The following is a 25,565-nucleotide window of genomic DNA, read 5'->3' as shown; positions in this document are numbered from 1 at the left end:
TTTTCGTTTAGCATTCTGCAATTTTCTTCATCCATTAATCTAGCAAGGCCCTGACCTCTGACCAGCTTGGTGGGCTTCAATTCTATGTTGAATTCGATTAGCTTTGCAATCCATTTATCCCTTCTTCCATCAGCATCTGGCTGATTTGGACATTTTTTACTGAAGTGGAGGGTACATATGCAATTACCTTGGAATGCATGATGTAAATTCGGAAAGCTTTCAAAGATTTGATAAGAGCATATGCCTGTTTTTCAATGATATCATACCTTAGTTTAGCATCCCTTAAAGTTTTTCTGAAAAATGCCACAGGATGCTCCGAACCTTCCTCATCTGCTTGCATCAAAACTGCTGCAAAGGTGTCATCTGAGGCGAATGAAAATATATGGAACTCCTTGCTGTAATCTAGGCTGGTCAAAGTAGAAGCTTCCATAATAGCTCTCTTGATGGATTCAAAGGATCTTCGTGTTGCATCATTCCATTTGATTTCTGACCCCTTCTTCAACATGGAGGTAATGTGTTTTACAAGTTCTGCAAAATTAGTAATAAACCTCCTTACAAAATTTATTTTGCCCAGAAAAGACTGGATATCCTTTTTTGATCTCGGGATAGACAAGGTCTGTATTGCTCTTACTCTTTCTCGGTCAATTTTGACACCTGCGGTAGAAACAACATGTCCTAACAACTTGCCTTCTTTTAAAGCAAACTGTGACTTTTTAGGATTGACTGAAATCCCAAACCTTCTGCACTTTAGGAACACTTTCTTCAAATGCTGCAAATGGTCATGATGGCTACTGAAGTACACTGTTATATCATCTAGGTAGATAAGGACAAAATTATCCTTCTCTCCTACAAATGCTATATCCATAACCCTTTGAAAGGTGGCTCCGGCGTTCATCAACCCAAAAGGCATCTTGGAATACATAAAAGTTCCCCAAGGAATGGTTAATGCAGTCTTCTCCTGATCATCTGGATGTACAGCAACCTGGTTATACCCTGAAAATCCATCCAGGAAAGACATCACTTTGGCCTCTGAGATCTTCTGCAGCAAATGCTCCATCTTGGGTAGAGGATAATTGTCTTTCTTAGAGCATTTGTTTAAGTTTATGAAATCAACACAAAGCCTGATTTCTCCACTTTTCTTCCTCACCACCACCAAGTTGGCTACCCATTTTGAATATCTGAGAGGGACTATGATTTTGGCAGCCAGTAACTTCTTGATTTCCTTTTCAATTAGAGGAAGGAGCAAGGGATTTATGGGCCTCAGCTTCTACTTAAAAGGGATGGTGTCTTTCTCTAAAGGGATTTTATGTTGGATGATCTTCTTGTCATATGTTTTTAGGTCACTATATTCCCAGGCAAAAACATCAGCAAATTGCTTCATTAAGTTGCAGTACTCATAACTTTGGGCAGCAGATAGATGGGCAGACAGATTTATATATCTTGGATGATCTGGGCTCCCTATATTATGCCTATGGACTGCAAATTTATCTTCTTTTTTGGCTACTTTATAAGGCACATCATTCTGGTCAAACAAATTTTCTAACGGAACTAGACCTTTAGGTATTTGATTGTTGGGTAGTTGGACAATGTTATCTTTGCCAATTTTGTTTATAATCCGGAGCTGAGGACTTTCCTCCAAGGCTTCATTCCCTTGGTCAATTTGCATTTCGGAGAATTCATCAATGACTTGAAGAAACCTATTTACTTCATCATCATCCTCAAAAACTTTCCAATGCTCGACATTATCAGGCAAGGATGGTCTATATTTCATCTAAACCTCATAAACTAGTCTGGGAGGCATGGGAGGGATAAACATACTAGCAGAAACAGCAAGAGAATCGGCAAGCTGATTTTTTACTCTAGGGATATATGAGATACAAAAATTATCAAAAGAATCTGAGTCTCCATACCTCGTCTCTATATGCTTTCAGCCTTGGGTGCTTTGCTTGAAACATTTTGTTCACTTGTTGAATGATGAGATCAGCATCTCCAAACACCTTTATGCTTCTGATTCCTCTGTCTTTAGGTGCATTAAGGCCCAATATGAGAGCCTCATACTTTGCTATATTGTTGGTGACGTAGAAAGCCAGCTTAAAGGACAGATGTGTGCTTTCTTGTTCTGGAGATATCAGCACCACCCCTGCTCCTGCAGTTTCCGTTGAACATGCTCCATCAAAGAACATTTCCCAAACCTGACTTCCTTGCTCTCCCTCAGCCTGATTCACTGGCTTCTTGAGCTGCAATGAGGCTTTCTAGGATTCTTCAATTTGGAGAATATATGCTCCAAAGTCAGTGTCCACAGCGTAGATAGGATGATTGGAAGGATTCTTCTCATCACTGATGATGTAAGCCAGTTGTGCTTCTCTATACAATCTCCTGCTTTCTCCTACAAAGACTGGGACAGTGGCATAAGATAAGTCATTTTGTAATGTCCCACCTAGTCTCTTAATCCATCCTCTGGACAACAGTATGCCAAACTTGGGAGGAACATCTGCTACCACAATGTCCATAATCATGCTTTTCATGGGCAGCTGAGTTAGGGTAATAGCTAAATCTTTGACTAATCCTAGACATTTGACCTTTCTTGAATCAAATAAAAATAGATCATGATATGGTCTAGTAAGATCAAGGCCTAACTCTTCCATGACAGCTTTGGCCATCAAATTGTGGCTGGCCCCTGTGTCCAGTAGGCAATTGTGGAGTATTTTGTCATGAATGGTCAAGGAGACATAAAATGATGGAGAATTATCATCAGCAGGTTCAGTCATTGGGCTAAGGACAGCAGCAGGCTTATCATCATGCAAATTGACGTAGTCAATAGATGCTTGTGAGGCTTTCAACTCGAGAGCATCAAGGATAGGCTTTCTAAAAACTTCACTCTTTGCAAATTCTATCAGAGGCACAGATATTTTTAACTTATGGACTTTTGATTCAAAGCTGAAAGGGGAAGGAGACTTGTTAGGGCCTCTTACCTCATGAGTTGGTGCTTTGAGGATGACTGGCTCAGCTGCTGGCCTTTTATTTTTGGTGTTCTGATGCTCTGTTGGGACAGCAACTCTTTGGGCAAGATTCTCCTTGACATTGTTTGTTTTTTACCTCAGATTATATCGTTGTTGTTCATCAGTTTGCAGAACGGCCTCTCTGTCCCACTCTTGACTGGTTTGGTCTTGTAGCAATGATTCTTCGTAGGTAGCCAATGTCAAAAAGGAAGCACTACCTTTATCTTCCATGCAATGAATCTCATCCTCTTCTTCGAACTGCTCCTCCTCCATGACTACGTTCTGGAAAGGAGCCTTAACCTTTTGTTGACCACCAGCTTCTTTACCCCTCTGAATGATCTGTAATTGTTTATTTTCTCTTCTGAATGGATTTGGGTTTCTTGGAGCAAATGTGTTTGGAAGCCTTTCCTTTCCAGAGCTTTGCTCAACCTTCAGCTTAGATATCTCAGCAGCCAATGACTCTATCATTTTAGTCATTTTGTCTAATTTAGGTTCTGAAGATGAAGCAGATGAAGAAGAAGCCTCACCTCTCTGCCTCCTTCTATTAGCATGACCCTTGAGCTTTTCTGCAGCCATGATATTAGATTCCACCTCTAACGCTGCATCTTGCATATCAGCTAGAGTGGCACATATTCTTTCTCTTAAAAGTAGGCAGAAATCAGAGTCAAAAGCATTGGCATAGGTGAGTTTGGCAGAGGTGGGGGTAGGCTTTACTTCAGCTGGTATCTTACTATACATAAGGTTAAATCTTTTATTAAAATCAGGCAATGATTCCCCATTCTCCCTCTTGAGGTTCCCAAACTCAGTATGATAATAGAGCAGATATTTCTTATCCCCCCAATGCTTCAAAACTGCATCATCTAATGCTTCAATGTATGTTATAGACCTAGGGGTTCTCTGAACCATTTTCTAGCTTCTTTATCAAGGCCTTGGACAATACTCTCATCCACACATCATCATCACTGATATCTAGGTTATCAGCATAATTATAAAAAGACTTAAGATGCTCTTCAGTTGCTACTCCCTCTGTACCAGTGAATTTAGGCATGTATTTTAGGTATTCTCCTACAGACATGGCATTCCAAGAAACAAGCAGGACCAAGGGTCCATACCTAGCAGCTATGATTCTTTCCATATTTGTGGGTGTTGGTTGGCCTGCCATGACTGGGATAGGTGGAAGGATATTGGTAGATTGAATGGTAGGAAGCAGTGAAATAGATGATAGGGACAAAGGAATATGATGGATTGTATGGGAGACTTTCTTCGGACTGAGATCCAAAGGGGGACTAAATGAACAAGGAGCTTTATGAATCTCTGAGGGTATTTCTTCACTAACAATGTTAGACTCTAGATCTTCAAACTGTATATTCTCAGCTATAATCTTCTCTTGCAGAGATACATAAGATTTATTAGGCTTACCTGATCCTAATGCTCCTTTCTGTGATGCTTTCCTCTGTTTAGCAATCTTCTCAGTGTCAGGCACTAGGTCAGCTGGTGATTTCTGAGTATTTCTCTAGGTATGCCTCACAAACTGAGCCATAACTATAATGTGGAGTCGCCACTAGGTTGATCCTCTAGTAGAGTCGCCAGATAGATGATTACAACCAGAAATGTGTGCAGACTTTGTCTATCATCAAAGCTAGAGTTGTGTCGTTCTCCCGGGGAAGTTGAGCTTCAATCTCCTCTCCCTGGCAACAGCGACAATTAATGTTATCACCCCAAGAAACTCTCCTAGGTTGTAGCTCGGAGATGCCTAGGAACATATAAATTCAACTTATTGTTGCAAATGGATGAATGGAAGGAATGATGCTTGTTCAATCTATATAACCACTTCTACTTTGTTTACCTCCAGATATGTGTTAACACCCCCAGACTACAAGGCTTTAGACCACCAATTACTCACAGTTTAAGGCTTGGGTGAATATGGAGAATATTAACTACACCAGCAGATGCACAAGCCCATGTGATGGCCGGCTGCAACTAGTAAAGAAGTCTGCAAATATAATTCTCTAATGCACAGACAGAATGATAGCTCTCTGGCATTAGGTGAAAAGAAACATTAATAATTCATTCACTAATACATACAAGACTTTAACACATAGATAAGATGACAGCTTCTCAAATGCTAAACATCAAGAGCTTAGAAATAAAGCATATCAGGCACAGCTTAGAAGAGGAAAGAGATGGAAAGTGAGCAATTAACAGCAAAAGAAGCCTGTATTAGTTGAAAATGAAGACAAGATGCTGCAAGTATCAAAGTAGTTACAGTCTCCAAAAGTTGAACCTTACATCAAAACATCAACCATCAACCTTGATTACATCTTGTTTGTGGGTATATATAGAGTTTCAATACAAAGGCATTCGGCCATTCTAAGTATGGAGGGGTCATAATTGACCACCAACCACATTTAGTTCCCTAATGGAGCTTCTGAGTGTGCTTTCTTACTTTAGTGGATGAATCTGATCTTTCTTGTGCTCTGCTGTCCTCTCGGCCAGCTGGAGTGCTTGTATCAATGAGGACCCATAACTGTTAAATGTAGTTATATGTTCGTGCTCCGTCCTTTTCTTTCTCGGCCATATTGTTTGTTAAATATGGTTGTTGAGGAGCAACTACAAATGGTACTATAAGGCCGGTCACCTTCGTCCTTTGGGCATACGGAGTTTTCAAGGGGCATGGACTACCTGGCGAATAGACGGGTCGGATGAAGGAGGAAGATCAGCCGTCGGATCAAGAGGATAAACAGCAGGGATCGCTTGGCGGAGGGTATCGAGAGAGATGGGAGCGGAGCAAGTGTGGGTCGTTGGATTTCGGGCAGGCAAATCCATCAGCTATCAAGCGGAGGAGGTGCGCGGGGGTTATCGGGCGAGAACGTGGGTCAGAGTGGTAAGCGGTTTTGATTGCACCGTTGTAGGATGTTGGGCGGTAAGAGGACAATGGTGCGCGATCCCATTCAAAGTGTGATGCGTGGCGGCAGAGGAGAGAGGAAACCAATCTCCATTGCGCGTCAATGTCCTGACACTTCGTGGACGCGAGGGAAGCGATCATCGTCTGATCGTGGCAGAGATGATCGGACGGTGGGGTTTTGATCGCGCGAGTCAGTTTATTCGACGTGACAGGAGCCGTTGGATCGGTGGGAAGAGTGAACGGCTGTGATTTAAAGGTGTTGATGGGGCTATGGAAGCGCGGGGTCAATGGACACGGCTTTATGAGGGTTTAGGCTTTGCGCTCAGGGCTTGAGGAAATAGGGGCTTATGTTGGGTTTTAGAGGAAAAACGGAGGCAGCGGGGGTAAAAGAGAGTAATTGGAGTAAAGGAGAAGAAGGAAGATGATTTCCATGAGCTTCCTTTGAGCACAACCGCTACGGCCAAACTTATTTCTGGCCTTAAAAACCATAGTTATATAGCAGGGCTAACAAGGTGCATTGTTCCACATGATGGGAAATAGAGATTTTTTCAATGACCTAGAGGAGAAATATTTTCATATGCACATCGAGATGGGGGACGACGAAAGTTATAGTGCAATCAGGATTGGTACAGACACATTTTAGAGGGAGTCAGGCTCACCCCTTAGACTCAAGGATGTTATGTTCATTCTGGGCCTAAAGAAAAATCTCATATTTGTTGCAGTTTTGGAAGATCGTGGTTACAATGTGATCTTCAGGAAAGGAAAGGCATTCCTAAGACACATAACCAAGAGACAAGTGAAGAAGATCGGGGTTCGTGTGAAAAACCTATATAAGCTAGATGTGGAGGATTGTGTTGCATTGAGCACAAATGTGGAGAAGGTGTAGAGTTGCGATGTCATGAACTTTGGCATGGAAGACTTTTCCATTTGCATAATGGAACTTTGAATATTATGCAGCAATTAACCAAAGGCCTCCCCAAAAGAGCACTTGAACGGCAAGATGTATGCAAACGATGTAGTTTGGGGAAGTACACAAAATCCACATTCCATGATCGGGACAGAAAAGCACATGTTGCATTCCTTGAAAGGATCCACTCTGATGTCTATGGACCTTTCTCGACAACCTCCACTACTAGGCACAAATATTTTGTCATTTTTATTGATGACTTCTCACGGAAGTGTTGGATCTTCTTCATGCGGAAGAAGGATGAGACATTCTCCAAGTGCGTAGAATCCAAGGTACTGGTTGAGAAAGAAATGGACAAGAAGGTGAAGTCTCTCAGGAGTGAAAATGGAGGTGAGTACGTGTCGAATGAATTTAAAAAACATTGTGTAAAAGAAGGCATTCGACGAGAGTTGACAGCACCCCACAACTCACAGTAGAATAGGGTGGCTGAGAGGACGAACCATAGTATTGTGGGAGCATCGAGGGCGATGTTGCATGACCAAGACCTACCTTTGCATTTGTGGGTTGAAGCATGCAATACAATAGTCTATTTGAAGAATCAGAGTCCTCATCGGATTTTAGGCATGATTACACCAGAGGAGGCTTTATCGGGGAGAAAGTCGGATGTGTCGCACTTAGGACTTTTGGAGCCCTTGTTTATTACCATGTCTCCAAAGAATCAAGGAAGAAGATAGAGTCAATAGCAGAATTGGGGGTATTTGTGGGTTACACAGAAACTCCCCACAACTACTGTGTGTACTTTCCATCCCTTAGAATGATAGTTGTGTGAAGGGATGTAAAATTTGATGAAGACAAAGCAATGCAGTGCTCTCTTGAGAGGGAGCTTCAGATCCCACCAGAAGAGGAGATTTTATCTCCAAAGGAGGAACCTAGAGAAGTTGTGGAGCAACCACAAGTTGAGGAGAAGAGAGTGGAAACAACCACTCAAGAAGAACCATCCAGAGAAGGCAGAAAAAGGACCAGGGAAGCTGAGAGACTTGTGCAGGATGCGAGGGATAATGTGGGTGCTCCTTCAAATTAGTGCAGGAAAATAAGGTCACCAGATCAGTACATTGGCTCCATGGCTCTAATGGCTGAGCTTGTAGAGACTAAGTCATCCTCTTTCAAGGAAGCAATAGAGAAACATGTGTGGGTTGATGCAATGGTGGAGGAATACGAGTCCATTGCAAAGAACAGTGTTTGGGAAGTGATCCCAAAACCAGCAAATAAATCAATTGTGGGTTTGAAATGGATCTTCAAGGTAAAGCATGCAACAGACAGAAACATAAAAAAGTACAAGGCCACATTTGTGGACAAGGGGTACTCTCAAGTTGAGGGGATTGACTATGAGGAGGCATTTGCTCATGTAGCAAGGTACTCATCCATCAGATAAAGTATTTCTTTGGTTGCACAGATGGGGTGGAAGATCCACCAAATGGATGTGAAAACAACCTTCCTCAATGGAGTTATGGAGGAGGTGTACATCAAGAAACCAGAAGGCTTCAAGACTTTTGATCGGAAGTCTCATGTGTGCATACTCAAGTGAGCGTTGTACGATCTCAAGCAACTACCATTTGCTTGGTACACCAAGATCGATAATTATCTCATCGGTTTGTGCTTCACCAAAAGTGAAGTGAATGCAAACTTCTATCATATCTTGGTGGAGGAATATGAATCCATTGCAAAGAATAGTGAAGTGAATCCTCTACCAAAAGTGAAGTGAATCCTCTACCAATCCTCTACTAACGGTGAAGTGAATGGAAACCTCTATCATATCTTGGTAGAAGGTAAATTGTTGATTATTTCATTATATGTTGATGACTTAATTTTAACTAGTGATGAGCAGCTGATCAGATCTTGCAAGGAGGACCTTGCAAGAGAGTTTGAAATGAAAGACATGGGTCTCATGCACTACTTCTTCGGATTTGAAGTATGGCAAGGTGATGGGGAATTGTTTGTCTCTAAGGGAAAGTATGCCAATAAGATACTTTAGAGGTTCCACATGGATAGTTGCAAACCCACGGAGACACCTATAAAGACGAACTGGAGGAAAGAGAATGCCACTTCAAGTGAGGAAGTGGATGCTATTGTTTACTTGCAGTTGATGGGTTCACTAATGTATCTTGTGAACACATGACTAGATATGTGCTATGCAGTCAACCAGCTGAGCCAAGCAATGGTTAGGCCAACCAAATTATTTTGGAGGGAAGTTAAGCATGTTCTATGGTACCTCAAAGGCACTACCCAGTTCTGACTAAGGTATAGATAGACAAAGGGAGTGAAGCTATGTGGCTTCACAGATGCAAATTGGGCAAAGAGTCCAATAGGCCGAAAGAGTACATCAAGTGGAATTTTTAGCGTTGGGTCCACAGGGGTTTCTTGGTAAATCAGGCAGAAAGTATATGTGGCACTCATCTCGGCAGAAGAAGAATACATGGCTACCAGTCAAGCAGTGTGTGTGGCGATCTGGATGGGAAAGATACTTGTTGGATTGTTTGGTTAGATGATGGATCCAACTATGATCTATTGTGATAATCAAAGTTGCATCAAGCTCTCTAAAAAACTTGTTTTTCACGATCGATCCAAGCATATAGATATATGGTGTCACCATTTACGGGATTGTGTGCAGAGGCGGATAATGTTGTCGTAGTACATTTCGACAAAGGAACAAGATGCTGACGTTTTGACAAAGGCCTTGTCAAGAGGAAAGTTTGAGTTCCACTGGTGTAGGATAGGGGTGGTTGATAATCCATTTCTTGTTGAGAGGGAGTGTTGAAAAATGCGGCAAGAAATTCTCAATTTGATTTTGCCTTGATTAAATTGAGAAAATTCGAATTTCCACATCAGTAGACAACTTCGATGACGTTAACTTGTGTGCCATGGCTTGTGTCCCCCAGTTTACTCAATAAATTCAAGTTGGAGTTAATGTCCAATTCTGCATGTGTGATTGCTAATTTGTAACAATCAAGGTCAGTTATCTCAAGTTGTTTTCAGTTAAACTAGTTCCAACTTTTGGAGGAACAAGTTGGAACTAGTGGAAGGTCAGTTAAGTAGTGGGACTTCAGTGAAACTCAGTGACCATCCAATTAACTGATAAATCACTACAAAATAGCTAGTGCATGCATAGAATTCGAGTTACCCAGTTGAGGTGGAGATTTCAAGGCAATATAACATCAGTTGTAGACTAGTCTTAAATGTACAAGTGTTGCATGCAGTGATATGATCAACCTAAGGAATTGTACAATTCAATTAGAGGAATTTCCTAAATAATAAGAGATAATTCCTCAAGGAACAACGCTAGGAAATAGGAGCTCAAGCCGAGGAAAAATTTGACTAAGTTAGGGTCATAGGCCTTTAGTGAGCAGAGAGATAGGTTGTGTACTTGCAAGGTGAGCTGAGTTGAGCAAATAAATTGTAATACACCTCTATTCATTTGATCAATGCAAGCAGAGATTATGGTTTTTTTAGCATATTTCTTTCCCCATATAAAAATATTTGTTGCATGTGTGTTATTTCTTCTTGCATGACTGGGATTTTTGTTCTAAATTGTAAATTAATGTGCGCAAAGCAATAGTGTAGGTTTGTATCTTGTGATTTTGATTAAAACTTCATGAGCAGTTGCAAATCTACAGCCTAATTTCTACAGGGGAGCCTCGAAAATAATTGTAAAACAATTTCAAAAGATTTTGAACTCCTATATAGATCTATTTGGAGGCATGGTTAATAAAACGAAATGCCAACTATATGATTGGAATTGTTTGGATATGTCATTAAACAAGATATCAAGGATCTTAGAATTCCATGTTGCTTTGGAATGAAGATCATTCATATACTTAGGAATCCCAATCTCATTGGGAGCAATGAATGCCAACAATTGGGAGGAAGTCCTGAAAAAAATAAGGAAACGAAGTCAGTCTTGGGAAGCACAATGGTTAAATGTGGCAAGGAAGGTTTAATTAATAAAATCAGTTTTTTCATAGCTTTCAGTTTATATGGGGATCAAGTCTGCACACCCCTAAAGGAACAATCCATCACATTGGCGATCTACTACGGAAGTTCCTTTGGTAGGGAGGAAAAAGCAATGAAAACAAATTGCATTTGGTAAATTGGAACATAGTTTGTCTTCCCAAAGTATTTAGAGGATTAGCGATCAAAGACCTTGAGCTTATGAATCCCGCATTGGGAGCAAAGATAGTTTGGTGTCTTATCTCAGATTCTAAAAATTAGTGGAAGCAAGCCTTCGTGCACGAAGAATTCCACAAAAGTAGGATCAAAAGACCCGAAATATAAATTTGGCCAAATCTGGGATCCAAAATATGGAAATTGTGTAAAGCAGTAGCCCCCATTATCCTTGATCAACTGGGAACGAAAACAGGAAATGGAGCACGCATCAACCTACGGAAAGATCGTGTTCCATCTTCAACATTGATGGTTGAGAACGAATGAGTCCAGAATCTCACCAACTAAATGGAAGCAGTAGGATACAACAAGATTTGCTAACATCTCACAATGCGACGATAATGGTCATTGGGTGGGTTGGCAATGTCATGATATCCCCCTCAATCTCCAATGTCACTGGACAACTTTGGTAATTTCATTAAAAGGTTTTGCTCCAATAGCAACCACTGGGCTAGATCGACGAATATGGATGGTTAGCAAGTAGAATGTTTATTCAGTTAGGGTGGGATATAAAACGTTAATTGAAAAATTCCCACATCCTCCTCCAAAAACGCTATGGGGAAGAGTTAGGGCCAGATATAAAATGTTAATTCAAAAATTCCCACATCCTCCTCCAAAAAGGCTATGGGGAAGAATTGGCATAACGATGGTCTTCCATATTATGTTAGGAATTGATTCATGGGAAGGTTTTGATGGCTGAAAATCTAAAAAAGAGGAACATTCAAGGCCATCTCATTGTGTCGTGTGCGAGAAGGAAGTAGGATATATTCCTCATGTTTTTCGACAGTGCACCTTCACTTTGAAGGTCTGAAAATTAGCCATGGAAAATGTCATAGATATAGCAAGCATTCCTGCAAATTAGAAAGAAACATTCGAGCAATAGAAATTCAAAATCCTTTGGAATCGAAAATCCAATTCATTAACCATGAGAAGTTGGATGGCTCTACCAAAGTATATGTGTTAAGCGGTTTGGCTTTCCCGTAACCAAGCAATATTTAAAGGTGTTCGCCCTAGTGCAACTACCTTGACCTCCAAAGCAACTTTATTGCTTTTAGAATCAATCTTTGCTCGTGGTTATGATCCTTAAGAATCGGACAACATGACACCAAGTGAGAGTAGTGGCTCAATCTTGGTCAAATTCCACATCAGGATGGTAGCTTCAATTTCAAGCACCCTATTCAAAAGTCATACATTAAAAGAATGGATTGCGAAGAATTCCAAAACTAGAGGATCAATAATGGTTAGTATTCTCTATTTTTCCATGGATCATCGAAAGGTAAAAGGGACGCAGGAGCGGGAGCAATTATCTTTCACCTCAACGAAGAAAAGGAGATTCAATATGCTTGGGGATTGGGAAGCTCAACTAATAAACAAGCTAAATTTTTAGCCTTGTGGTGGGGGTTAGAGTTGGTAACATCAAGAAGAATTCGTCAATTATTAGTGTTTGAAGACTCAATGATAGTCATCTAGCAGGTGTGTAAGATCTAAGAAAATTCAATCCTGGTTCAATCAATTATGCATCGAATAAGTTTGCAAATAGCAAAGTTTGAGATTGTTGAGTTCCACCACATCAAAAGACGTCTCAACTCAAAGGCAGATGAATTAGTGAACAAGGGAGTCACCCTTGTTCAAGGGATTTTGTTTCAAGATGAAGGAAGTATAATTTTTAAACCAGTACCATGAAAATCACATATCTAAATATGATTATAGGAGTATTGATGGTTTTAAAAAGCATTAAAGTTAGAATAAGTCGGAGAGTGGTCTGACGATCTCATGTCAGATCAAATCATCATATGGTGATCCAACCATATCCTTCCTTCTTGAATTGGTAGATCTTTTTCTATGCTGAGACATGGGCCCATGCGCATAGCTCATAAGAGTTCAGCCAAGATAAGGGACACATGGACAATAGCTCAAGTTGTTAATAAATGTGTGAGAATGCAAAGGGATGTTTCTTGGCATACCCAAGAAATTACAAGCATGCTTGGTGTACATAGAACTAATGGAGATTGAAGTAAATTACAGAGAATTCACTTCAAATCCTGGATGTCAAGTCTGGAGAATGTTCAGGGCAATTGGTGGCATTGAAATGGGTGAGAGATTTAACAGTTTGGTGGGGGCAAGGACGCTTGGATATAAGGTAAGATTATGCTTCATAGTCTCAATAAGTATTCATGCTCAGCTCTCCACAACTTTTGTAGGGAGGGAGATTTATACTGTTGGTATCCAAATGGAGAGGTCACCTCCTACGGAGAGAAGAATTCAATAGCCAAATGGATGATTTGTCAACAATAATGGAATACATATGGACTCTTTTTACCAAGTAAGGAGAAATGAGGAATGTCGAAGCCTAAGCTCAAGTTGACCTTCTAAACTAGAAAATTAGTTTGTTAAAAAAGTAAATTAGACAAGTTGCAAGTTGCATTTGATTCTCTAAACCTTAGGCTTGATAGAAGGATTCCTTTGCAGAATGTAGCAAGCTTCGTGTGAGAATGAAAGAGTTAACATGGTGACTAAGACGTGATTGGTTGTAGTTCCAGATTAGCAGACGATGTTAAATGAGGATGTGCCCAAGAATCAGGACTATGCTTCTCCACAACCACGATAGGAAGAAGAGGGAATTATAGTCAATCTTAATCTTGGGCCAAATAGAGCAGACTAGTTTAGTTATAAGTATGTAGTTATTTTAGGAGTTTTTTGGAGGACATTTTAGAAGTATCAACGTAGCATAGCATAATGTAGTTAGAGAATTAGCACTCATGGTTTTTTTTGGACATTTTTGAACTTGGTTGATGAAGATTGCATAGCAGATATAAAAGGTTTTGGCCTTCAAACCAAATTGGATCAATAGAAAAACACCTACCTGTTTTGTTTAAAATAAAAATCATTAAATTGTGAAATATCTTGAAATACAACACAACACTATTACATTATAAAGCAGTTTATAACTATTAATATAACATGGTTCTCTACTTTCTTAATTAATAAAAATATTTAAATTAATCATTTTACTATATATCTTTAAAATAAGGTTAGAAGACGGTGATGATTTAATTATAAATTTCAAAAATAAAGATAAAATTTAATAATTTGGTAATATTGGAAAGACATTCTTAAATAAAGTTAAAAATAAACATTTACTTTTAAAATAAAGTCAAAAGGGAAAAATTAAAAATTGTGTTCTCTTAATTAAAAAATTAAAAATTGTGGTATCTTAATTATTTTGATCATACCGATATGTATTTATTTTGGAATAGTTTCTTCGAATTTTTATATATTTATTTTGGAATAGCTTCTTAGAATTTTCATTTAGTTATCAATAATTAATGGGTGGATACTAGGAATTTAACTTCCAAAATACAAATCAAAAGTTAAGATATATTTCATAAACAATTATGTTTTTTTTTCTTTGTTAATTGAATTAATTAATTAAAAAAATGTTACATGAACAAGGGTCATATGAAATAAGTATGGGTTTTTTTTGGCATGTAGTATTGATAAACATGACATTGACCCAAGGTATTATAATAAAACCTATTTAAAAATTAATAACCTTCATGGTAAAGTGGAGATGATTGTCCATGGTTAAAAATCTAATTATTTGTTTTTTAAAATGTATATATGTTTAATTTATATATTTATTATTTTTATAATTAATGATAATAATAATTTAAAATATTCCCAATGGGGTGCCTTAATTGTTGGACGAGAGGTGGATGAGGTAACAACAGACCATGTTTGGCCTCCACACGTGCCCCACCCCCATGTTTAATAGACGTGATAGCAAAGGCCAACATGCGAGGTTGTCACCCACAATGATGGCTATTAAATTCCATCCGTGGAGCTAGTTACGCATTGCTTGGTCGTGGTGGGAGATGGTAGTGATGTGCAGTGCTTTAAGAGTTGTGGAGCTCCTACACGCCTTGCCGAGGTTTAGGCCTTGGGGGAGAGGCAGAGAAGCCAACAACTGGTGCACAGTGTCAGGTGTGTTGATAACCCTAAATGATCCTTCGAACATTGGAACGTCCAGGGAGAATGAATCAATTGGCATTCTCGTCGGCCTAGTGTGTTTGCATGACACGATGCAGGGGAGAGGAGAAGAGCCAAGGCTGACATACCTTGGCCAAGCACTGGTGAATTATCCTCTTCTAGTTCGTGAACAGTGGGGAACTTGTTTGGGAGATTGGTGATTTGGGACTAATTAGCACCTGCAAGGAATTACAGTTGGAAGGGCTCAATTAGTTGGAGGAAATACGCAGAGATAAGTGTAGAAGAGGTGGTGGGACGCCGCATTCAGCATATGAAGCCTTGTACTAAGGAATCCTCGTCCCACTTTGCCTGGGTATAGAGAGTTGATTACGATGACGACTGATGCAAGATAACCCCTCAATTCTCTTTAAGGACAATATTAGAAGTTACATTGTTTTTTGTTATTGAGTGGGGTTAGGAGATTGTTTGCATCCATCACCCTTTTAGGTGTTTTGGGTACATCGGGATGCCTCGCAACCGAGGGAGACCACGTCGTGGGGGTGGCAATCCAGAGCAAGCAGATCAACCAAAGCGGGATAATGACGCCTAGTCAGGTTCATCGAGCAACGGTGAGACAGAGGAGAGAGCTAATGGCTCCCCAAGGCATGTGGTTGCTCTAGCGATGCTAGAGTCTATCATTGCTCAAATCCGAAACACTCAAGTGAACATGAACAACCTCAGGAACCAAAGGTATGATGATGGTAACGAGCTAGTAGGTTTCGTCAATGGCATTCAATTTGGCCAAAGTGAAATCGTGTAACAATTAGATGATCTGTGGTGCCAGCAAAGGTGCACCAATGACCACCTTTGCAGTCTACAAGCAAGGGTGGAGCATATTGATTTTCATATGCACGGATATGCTAGTTATTTCGCAGCTCCCCCTGTAATCCCCCCCCAACTCCCCTCCTTAATATGTTGCTTTCTGTTATGTTTCACTTTTTGTTTTCAGTATGTACGTCATGACTCCTAGGCCACCAAAAAATATTGTGTGAAGTCTGTAGCTCATGTTATCCTCTAGATCCCAATCTCAACAAGTTTAGTCGCACTGAGATGTATTTTTTATTCTGCACGGTGATGTTAATATAATGATTGAACTTTGACTCGCCAAAAAAAAATTGTCATTTAATGATTCATTATATTTTTTAAAATTTTAGCAAATTAAAATGCATCATGAATGAAGTATTTTAATGTTTATAATGGATTGATGTCCATAAACATTTACCAACCATTTAATTTATATGGTTATGCTAATTCTAAAATTAGCGTTGATCCTATCGCATTTAGGTGATATCATGGTGTCCTACCTTGAAGAACCATGATTCCCTCTTACTACTCTGCCAACATATGGAAAAACTAATGTAATCATGGGCTGGCTAGGTCTTCTAAATGCATTGCAGTGTGTAGCTTTGTTTTACAATACAATCAAGTATGGGCTGGCTAGGTCTTCTAGATGCATTGCAGTGTGTAACTTTATTTTACAATACAATCAAGTATTTTTCCATTTTAAGCATTTCTTCATTTAGAGCATGGAGAATGTTAAATATCATGGAATAAGTCAATAATACCTCTTCCAATATTAATATCGGGTGGCAATTATTAAACACTTATTTCAATTGTTGGTTTATTACCTTTTTGTCTTGTGAGTTGAATGGAAATATTATAATATTCAATAAACAAACCAAAAGATAGTAAGCCATTAATTAACTTACTGCATAATGCTTAAGCAAAGGAAATGGAAAAAGAGAATTTACACCATTCATCTTAACTTAGTGCACAAGTCTTTCCATGTATAATGGTTAATCAAGAGAGTAAACACCAAGGAACGAAGCATATACTCAAATAATGGAGCATTGACAAGATCATATGCCAGGCACGCCTCAAGTCTATTCACAAGCATCCCACCACCCTGGTTTATGTTGGATAACGAATTTGTGCAAGGGTTTTCCAAAAAAACACGACCATGTGAAAATAATCGATGGCTAGTGGGAGGAAGGGAGGTCATTTCGGAATTAACCGTCAAACGTATATCCCATTTTTCATCGCTGGAACCAGTGGGGGAGGTAGTCATGCTGGTGATCAGGTTAGTATAGGTAGGGGGTCCGCTTCCAATTGTACAAATGCACGGTCAAGCAACATAAACATGGATGTCAAGTGCTGCATAGAAAATTCAAATGACAAGACCCCTCAATTCTACATGGCAACTTTCCTCATGGATGCAATTTGTGCAATGAGTGCCTTCTCGAGCACATACGCAATATGTGGCACCTTCCTTCTCCTCCTATTCTAGTTCTTTATCAGAAGCTGTAGAAATACAAGTACTCAGAGCATTACGAAAAATTGTGCAAGGAGCCTCTGCCCCCTCTTTACGAACTTGTCTTAAGACGAGCGATGACCAAGATTGTCTAAAGCAGCAACCGTTTCCTCCGATCCAATAATAGATTGGTACATAGATCAAGATGGCAACTACATTCGTCTATGGGGGCCTCGACTCCACACATTTTGTCGATGAATGTTCTGGACAAGTCATTGTTCATGGAGGTAGAGCATACCAGTGAGCCAAATTCAGAGCTAACTCCAAATCAAAGGAACACAAGAAAGGGATTTTCCCAGCTGATCCTCTCACCATTGGGGTTTTCACTCTAGCAGATTTTGTTGCAACACTGGAGAAAGCAGACGACATGGAGTTCTACAAACTACCGACTTAAAGCCTTCAAATCCCATTGATCCACTAGATAATATCCAGCCATTTCAAGCAACAAGGATTAACTTAGCATTATTTCCATCAAGGTTCAAGGTTGCCTAGAAGATGAATCTTGTAGATGAGCTCTCGACTTCCATAGTGTCCACAAATTCAAGCAGGACACTGCAGAAAGAGAAAGCTAATAAAAACTTATTGAGATCAATTGGAAGTAATGGGAACCATCAACTCTGGGACATCCATCCACTAAGGCAGCGAAGGTGCAAATACATCAGAGATAAAAGTTGGTTGGAACAAGCAATGCAACGAAGGAAAAGCCCAGCAAATATGCAACACATCGTAAAGAAGCTACAACAACAATGATGGAAGCATCAACCTAATAAACCAAAGATCGAAAAGCAACAGAGGGACTAACCCCAAGCGGTGGGCAGGAAGCCCATGAGCACCTCGACATGGATACCGAGGAAGAGGCCCAATAACACATTAAATTGGGCCTAATAAACGAAGAAAACAGCAGCAAAACGATAGCATCTTGGCTAGAATATTAATCAGAAATAGATGCTTGAGCTTGCTAGAGTAACATTGTAGAAGAGTACCAGATCACATCCATGAGCAAGTGAAAACTCGCCATAGACATAAGAGATGCACAGAGTGTCCAAGACTCCAAAGTTGTGATCTTCCAAACAGAGACCTGGGAAAAAGCCTCTAAAAGACATACAAAAGTATTTGTCCAAGAAAGAATCCCAAGTCGCACAGACGTTAGGCACAAGTATTGCTGTATAACAATTTAAATGGTAATGCAAGAAGCTTCAATTACACGTGCCCCGCCAACAATATGGTGTAAAACAACTGCGATTGATTAGATAGCTTCATTGTACAAATTTTGGGTTTCTTTTATGTGAGGACAATTGGTCCCAAAAAATTCATAAATGGACATTTGAAAAGAAGTTTGAAATTGTACTCTCTAAATGTTGCAGTGTGCTAAGAGATCGCAAGATTTGGTAGTTAGATATATCTTGGGTAAAAGAAGCAGTGATCACAAAACCTTACACAGTGAACAAAGTCTTTATTTGCTGGTAAAGGAAACATCATATTATTCCTCCCACCAAGCCTCAAATCCCTTAAATATTCCTCCCACAAAAGCTCAAATCCCTTAAATAGATATTCACCTACACACATGTTTTTAGTCTTGGAACTACCATCAATTTCTAGTTGCCAACATAACAGAGCAAAGATGGATAGAAAAGCATTGCCAACTAACTATATAGCCAAGAATTTCAAAACAGCATATTTATGTATTTATAAATGATTGAAATTACTCCCTGTTTAATTTGTTTGAGGAAATAATCAACAATGATATGTATAAAAGATCTGTATTTCTCTAGTTGCCAACATTGCAGAGCCAAGATTCATAGAAAAGCATTGCCAACTAATTAATATAGCCAAGAATTCTAAAACAGCGTATTTATGTATTTATAAATGAGTGAAATTACTCACTACTTAATTTGTTTGAGGAAAAAAACAACAATGATACATATATCAAAAATCTAAATTCTACCACACAACTGATAAATATTCCATAACACAATTATAGATAAAGATGCCATTTTCAAACATTGAAAATTTCAAAATATCTTGAAGCACGATGAGAAGAGAAGAATAAGTAGGTTACGAAGAAATGTTAAAATGGACGACCTTTGACAACATTCCCAATGCAAACATCCCAATGACCTGCTAACTCCACACTCTCCTACTGTCCTATTCAAGAAATGGCACCTCGACTTTCACCTTCCCTATAGTCTTGGCTACTTTGTTAACTACCTTACAAAAGGGTCCTTTCATGCCTTCACCCTTTTAAGCAAAGACAAGGATTCCAGTGATTTCTAAATTCATAATTAGGGCACAATTAAAGCCCAATTTAGTGCAAACAAATGGCAATAACACAGATCCATTATAACAGTCGATGATGATATGGATCATCACGTATGCAACTCTTTTCACTGCTCAAGACAAGCTCAATTCTGTAATACCAATTTGAATGTGGACTAAATATTAATTCGAAAGTACTCCAAGGACAACTAGCAGGCATGCACTATGACTGGACAAAAATCACCAATTGCAGACTTCAGTTTCAGCTAGGAAGGCTCCATGAAAAGACCTATTCAAACCAAAGAATGCGCTTTACAAAACATCCCGGTGTGAGGTCAATTATAAGACTTCCAAGAAATTCATTATATAATACAGTGAAACTACTTTTATTAAGCCAATATGTGGTTCTGTTTTATGTTTTTGTTCAAATACAAATCCATTATGTAATTCTGCCAATGGCACTAAGTGTTTCGAAACTTCTATGGAAACCTACTTTTGGGAACCCCTATAAACGCTATGTACAATCTTATTTACTTTTCCCAAACCACAGGACTCTGATGTTACATATACCATACTGAAGTATGGAAGATACTTTCCGGCTCACCTGACTAAAACTGAGGATACCTAGATGAGCTAGTTTTCAAAGATCAAAATTAGTAAAGTGAAAGAAAACGAGTCAAGGCAGAAATATATTGTGAAGATAATGGCTTAAATAAGATTATAACTCAGTAACAAATTGATCTTATGAAACAAGACCCAGATCAGCAGCAATATGTCACTGAGGCGCCTCCTTTGTTCTTTTAAAGTAGAGTAAGAAACCCACCTAATTGAGCACAATCAAGAGCAATGTCAAAGATATGTATATATTCCAAATTGCAAACAAAAAGCACTTATATATGCATATGAGAAATCCATTTAACCAGACAAGTTTCACATCCACTGCCTTGTACTCATAACATTCTTATACACTAAACCGTTGTCAGGTCAGCATGGACATCACAAAACAAAAGTCTAGAGCAGATTTTACTTCTATAAACTCTATTATCTACACTCATACTGAATCTGATCTCCAAGTGTGGTTGATATTTTCATTCCCTGAAAACAACGCTGATGTACCCAAAAACGCTCAAGACTTGGAAGGAATAGCAGAAGGCAGAAAATTTTATTTATGGTAACTTAGTCAGTCATATAGACAAAACTACAAGAAACAGAGTTCAGGCTATGATAATATATTACAAGTAAGACCAGAAGATCCTGCTCAAGTAAACAAGTTAGCTTATTCATCATGAAATTTGATTCTAGTCCTTTCTGACAGGAAAAATCAGTTCATCAACACCTCTTCACATTTTTACTCACTCTCCCAATTCGTACAAGACATTATGTAGCAGCCATCAAATATCCTCTCGAACCAGCCTTCCCCGTTTCTTCTTCGCATGATTCTTAGATTGCTACATGTCACTCTGATCACCGAAGAAGTTATGTGAATACGAATGAACTTCCATTACGACCATTGAAAACAAAGTACCGGTTTACTTAATGGGCAGAAAACAAGATGATCCATGCTTATCATACCAAAACATGTAAATAAATTACCTTGCATTACTGAGTAGCTCTTCTGGGAATATTGTCTCGTTTCCCCGCAGCTTTGTCACTTCCGGACTGCATCAAATAGAGTAGATATAACTGAATGAATTTTAGATAAAGGAACAAACCACAACAACACAAATCACTGAGACCCCAAGAATGGAGACACAGGCTTGCATTGATACTTTTAAATATATGTATGTTTGCATCCAAACAAATAGGGAAATGCCCCAAAGGCATGTAAGTAATACATTCCGCGAAACTAAAACACGGTATAAAATCGAAGCGCCTAGAAGCAAACAGATGATCATATTTAAGTTTCATGAGATGTAGAAACGTGTAGAAGTTTTCAAAATGGGAATTTCTGCAACCTTGACACTCTATATATATATATTATATGTGCAGTATTTTTTATGTAAGAAAATAAAAAGAGACACATAAATGAAATTTTAAAAAGGTAATACATACATTTTTACTTCAAAATTTAATTAATGTTACTATTGATTATTAATTTTTTAAGTGATAAAGCCCATGGGAAGTTCAATTGGGGTTTTTATGAAGTATTATGTAAACCATGAGATTCAAGGTTCAAATCCCCATGGGTTAAGCCAACCAAAAACTATTAAGATAATAAAAAGATTTATCTTTTTCTTGTTTTGGAAGGTCATTAACATTAACATAAATAAGATGTAAAATGATATTTTCCTGTAAATCTTAGGCTCCTTTTTGTGATGCTTAGATGAACACAGGACTTCCAAAAAAAAGTGCCCAAAACATCGCTGAAAATGGCCAAAACACCAAAAACCATACCATACAAGGCATTTTGTACCCATTGTACAGTATGGCTACCAACTCTTCCAAGGCCAGGTGTTTCAGGTCAACATGCAAGTATTTCAGATACTAGGAAGAAGCTAAACTAAATGTTTCCTGCAACTTAAGACCAATTGACAAAATCAGAAAAAAATTAAATATACAGCTCAAAACTTAAATTTGTATTTAATCTCTAAATTAAAACAAACTCATCTAAACTCATATAATATCTACCATTTAACTAGTATATAGCCATGTAAACACCAACTTGATTTGGAATAAGATGTTAATAAGCTAAGTGTCAATCACTCAGCTAAACATGTATGTGATATGCAGTTCAAAAATTTTGAACCTAAATACGTGAGTTCCATATGCACATACAATATATCAACAAACCCGAATTTAAAATTAACTTCAAAATTATAGAGTTAAATATCAACCTAAAAACAAATATGCCCACCTAAATATTATAACATGGATCTAATGATATAGACCTGTTTAATATGCATCTCATATAAACTTATTTAGCATGCATCTTCAGATTAAGAATCTATAATATCAGAATAAATTTATTTAACACCCAGTTTCGTTTCTTTTTCTCTAAAAACCCAATTTTTGGCAATAGCAGGATTGCAACTCCTCAGAGATATGTCTTTACCGATTCTCAAACAAACTTACACCAAAAAATTAAAACTGAAACTTGGACTAAAGAGCATAAACTCCCGAAAGTTATATACCTCTATATTCAATTCCAATATAGAAATCAATGCACCTCATGCCAAACCTAAATTTGTTCAATTCCAATATAGAAATCAATGCACCTCATGGCAAACCTAAATTTGCTCAATTCCAATATAGAAACCAGTGCACCTCATACACTGACGGCTATCTAATATGCACCTGGAAGCTGACCTATTTAACATGCATTAGTATGCCCCTATTTACTTCCGGCCTCCATGTTGAGAATCTATATTATCAATGGAGATTTATCTTGGTTTAATATACACCTTGATGCTGATAGCTGGGGTGTTAGAGTAACTATCTCAAATTCCATTATAGATATCAATGCAGCTAATGCCCATATTTGAACTGGAGTCCACTGTATAGAGCAACACACCTAGTATCCATATCTAAACTAGAGGTTGATAGTTCAAATTTCAGTATAGGTGTCAAAGAGAATAACCTAATCTTCGAATTTTGCAGATCTCTTTCTGTGTCCAATAGAGATATGAAACCATAATCATATAATAAAATTTTGAAATCTAAAACCATGCATGAAACTTTCATAGAATAGCTCTAATCATACCTAAAGAACTCTATTCATACCCAAAAAAATTATTAAATTCATATGATGAAGAAAAAGAAAAAAAACCTCTTTAGCTTACTCCATATAGATATCGATACACCAAATACAGGACAGGGTATAAATTCAAAGCATTGTTACAAGGGCAGCAGAAGAGTAGATGAAGCAACAAGCTCACCTGTAAGTACAGAGTATGAGAATCGGGGATGTGGGTGGTTGACAGGGGAATGCCAAGGTGATCCTCGTTGTTGTTGTGGTCGTCTTCTCTGCAATCGGGGGGAGTCTCGAAGAGGGAAAGTGAAAACTGCTTGTAAACGACACCAACATCGAAGTAGATGAATCCCGAATTGGGAATATCTACACGGATGCCCTTAACGGGGAACCAGAGGAAGAGCTCCTGCTGTTCCACACCGGCAACGCCAGCCAGCTGCCCGTAGCTAAGATTCCCTCTTATCATTCTTTCGAAGTAGACCTGATTCTCGAACTTGGCATAACAGGGCTTCTCCAGGTAAACCTCCAGCTGACCGTCATCGTTCAGGGCATAGGATTTCACCCCCATAGGGAGCAGCCCCTCGGGAAGGCCATTCTTCTTCAGCACATCATATATCGTTTCTTTGGCCTCTGCGAATCCCCCGACCGTCACAATCATCAGTATCAGAATCACAGACAGCCATGTTCGGTTTTCCATTTGCTTAAATGCAAGGCAAGGCCCAGAAAGGATGAGATGAGCGGTTTGCTGTAACAGAGCAAAAGGCCTTGCAGAATGAGCCTCGAGATTCCAAACCAGACAGTGAGCTGAATTGGGAATTGAATTGAAATACTGTTATTAAAGGCCGAGCAACAGGCACGCACAGCGTGGGAATGAAAGAGAATGCGGAGGAAGGGAGTCAAAAAATAGGAGAATGCAAAGACATGCAGAGCCTACATGGCAGGCAAGCCGTCAGGCGGGCAGGGTAACACCCGAAGAATGCCAAAGATAGAGAAAACCTATTTAATATTTGTTTTTTATTAATTTTTTGTTTCTTGATATGCGTGGCCGCTATCAGGGTTTTTGCTTTCGTAGAGAGGTATGTCAGCACGGCGCATCGGGCTAAGGATCCGACGCCCTTGTTGTTCATCGGAATTCATACACATGGGGGCCAAGATTTTGTGGCACTATTTTTTGATCTCTATATTCTTAACAAAGTCCGCCCGTGGTTATCAACAAGGTTCATGTTTTGTTTGGGCCTCAAGTGTTTGTTGTGTAACAAACACTAATGCCCACACGTGATCAAATTTGGTGGATGAGATTCCGAAATAACACACATGAAAGGACATGACGTACACATTGGTGGAAAGCAATAGTGTTGTAGATCTAGTAGATGATTTTGGAGTTGTCTTTAGTGCGATATTTTGGAGATTCTGGTGACAGAATCCGACGGAAAAAATTGAGGTTAAATCTTGATTTGTATTATTTAGAATGGTTTTTTAATTGCATATTTGGATTCAGCACCCTGAAAAACCCCTGGGACGCTTTGATTGGGCAGAAATTAGCTATCAAACTTGCAATTTCAATAAGTCGCTGCCGGATTTTGACTGAAAAAACTTCCAAAAAATCTCTTTAAAGACAACTCCCATGTTTTTGGCTAAATTTTTCCATATTTTAATCAAAAATTGTAAATTATTCCTCTATGTTATTTGAGAGGGACGCTGGTTTGATTAGATGGATTCCAGCGAATACAAATATATATATATATATATATATATGTTATATTTCTTAGCAATTAAGATTGAAAAAAAAAAAATCTTATATTACAGTGAAATGTATTTATAAAATTTAAGATAAATTTGATGTCAAATTCTCCACTCAAAAAAAATTATATTTTTTCTTAGTTGTTTAAATAATATAATAATGAGACAAAAGATTTTGAATATATATATATATATATGGCAATATATTTTTGGTTTTCTAAATAAATCTAAAATCTTTGTTTAAGGGTCATTAAATAAACAATAAAATCTACTGAGTGTCTACTTATAGGTTGAACAAGAGATGCAATGTTTTTATTTGGGTTCCTTGTTACATAATTTACATATACATTGATCATGAGATATATTGCGATGGTTAATGTATGTCTTAACTCTTAAGAACAAATCATTAGGCATAATCGCTTTTGTTTCTCTGCCTTCGCTGAACATGTTGCTAATTCGAAACACCATGTTTGCATTGAGAATTTTCAGATCATCGCTAGGGTTGATCATTT

General features: G+C 38.5%; 1 protein-coding gene across 4 annotated transcripts in view; it reads right to left on the bottom strand.

Annotated features, from left to right (window-relative positions):
- The window catches only part of LOC149232472 (uncharacterized), a 207,067-nt gene extending 182,761 nt beyond the window's left edge, over positions 1-24,306 (bottom strand). Inside the window, exons 1-4 of one of the 4 annotated variants that reach the window (XR_016248159.1) lie at positions 23,501-24,303; positions 21,219-21,284; positions 20,982-21,085; positions 20,179-20,448 (exon numbers count right to left, since the gene is read on the bottom strand). Coding sequence is in view for 3 of the 4 variants with exons in the window: in XM_089379422.1 (XP_089235548.1) it covers positions 21,225-21,284; positions 23,501-24,010 (570 nt within the window). In the remaining variant the exon portion in view is untranslated. Of the gene's footprint in view, positions 1-20,178; positions 20,449-20,765; positions 21,086-21,218; positions 21,285-23,500 lie in introns of those variants that run through there. The other 3 variants (XM_089379421.1, XM_089379420.1, XM_089379422.1) reach the window with 3 other exon arrangements.
- Positions 24,307-25,565: the final 1,259 nt, after the last annotated feature.

The sequence above is a fragment of the Pinus tabuliformis genome, chromosome J, assembly GCF_031772625.1.
Source record: "Pinus tabuliformis cultivar Carrire ecotype Pingquan chromosome J, CPIR1, whole genome shotgun sequence".
Lineage (NCBI taxonomy): Eukaryota > Viridiplantae > Streptophyta > Pinopsida > Pinales > Pinaceae > Pinus > Pinus tabuliformis.
Note: the sequence above shows the minus strand (reverse complement) of the source record. Positions and strands in the feature narration are given on the sequence as shown.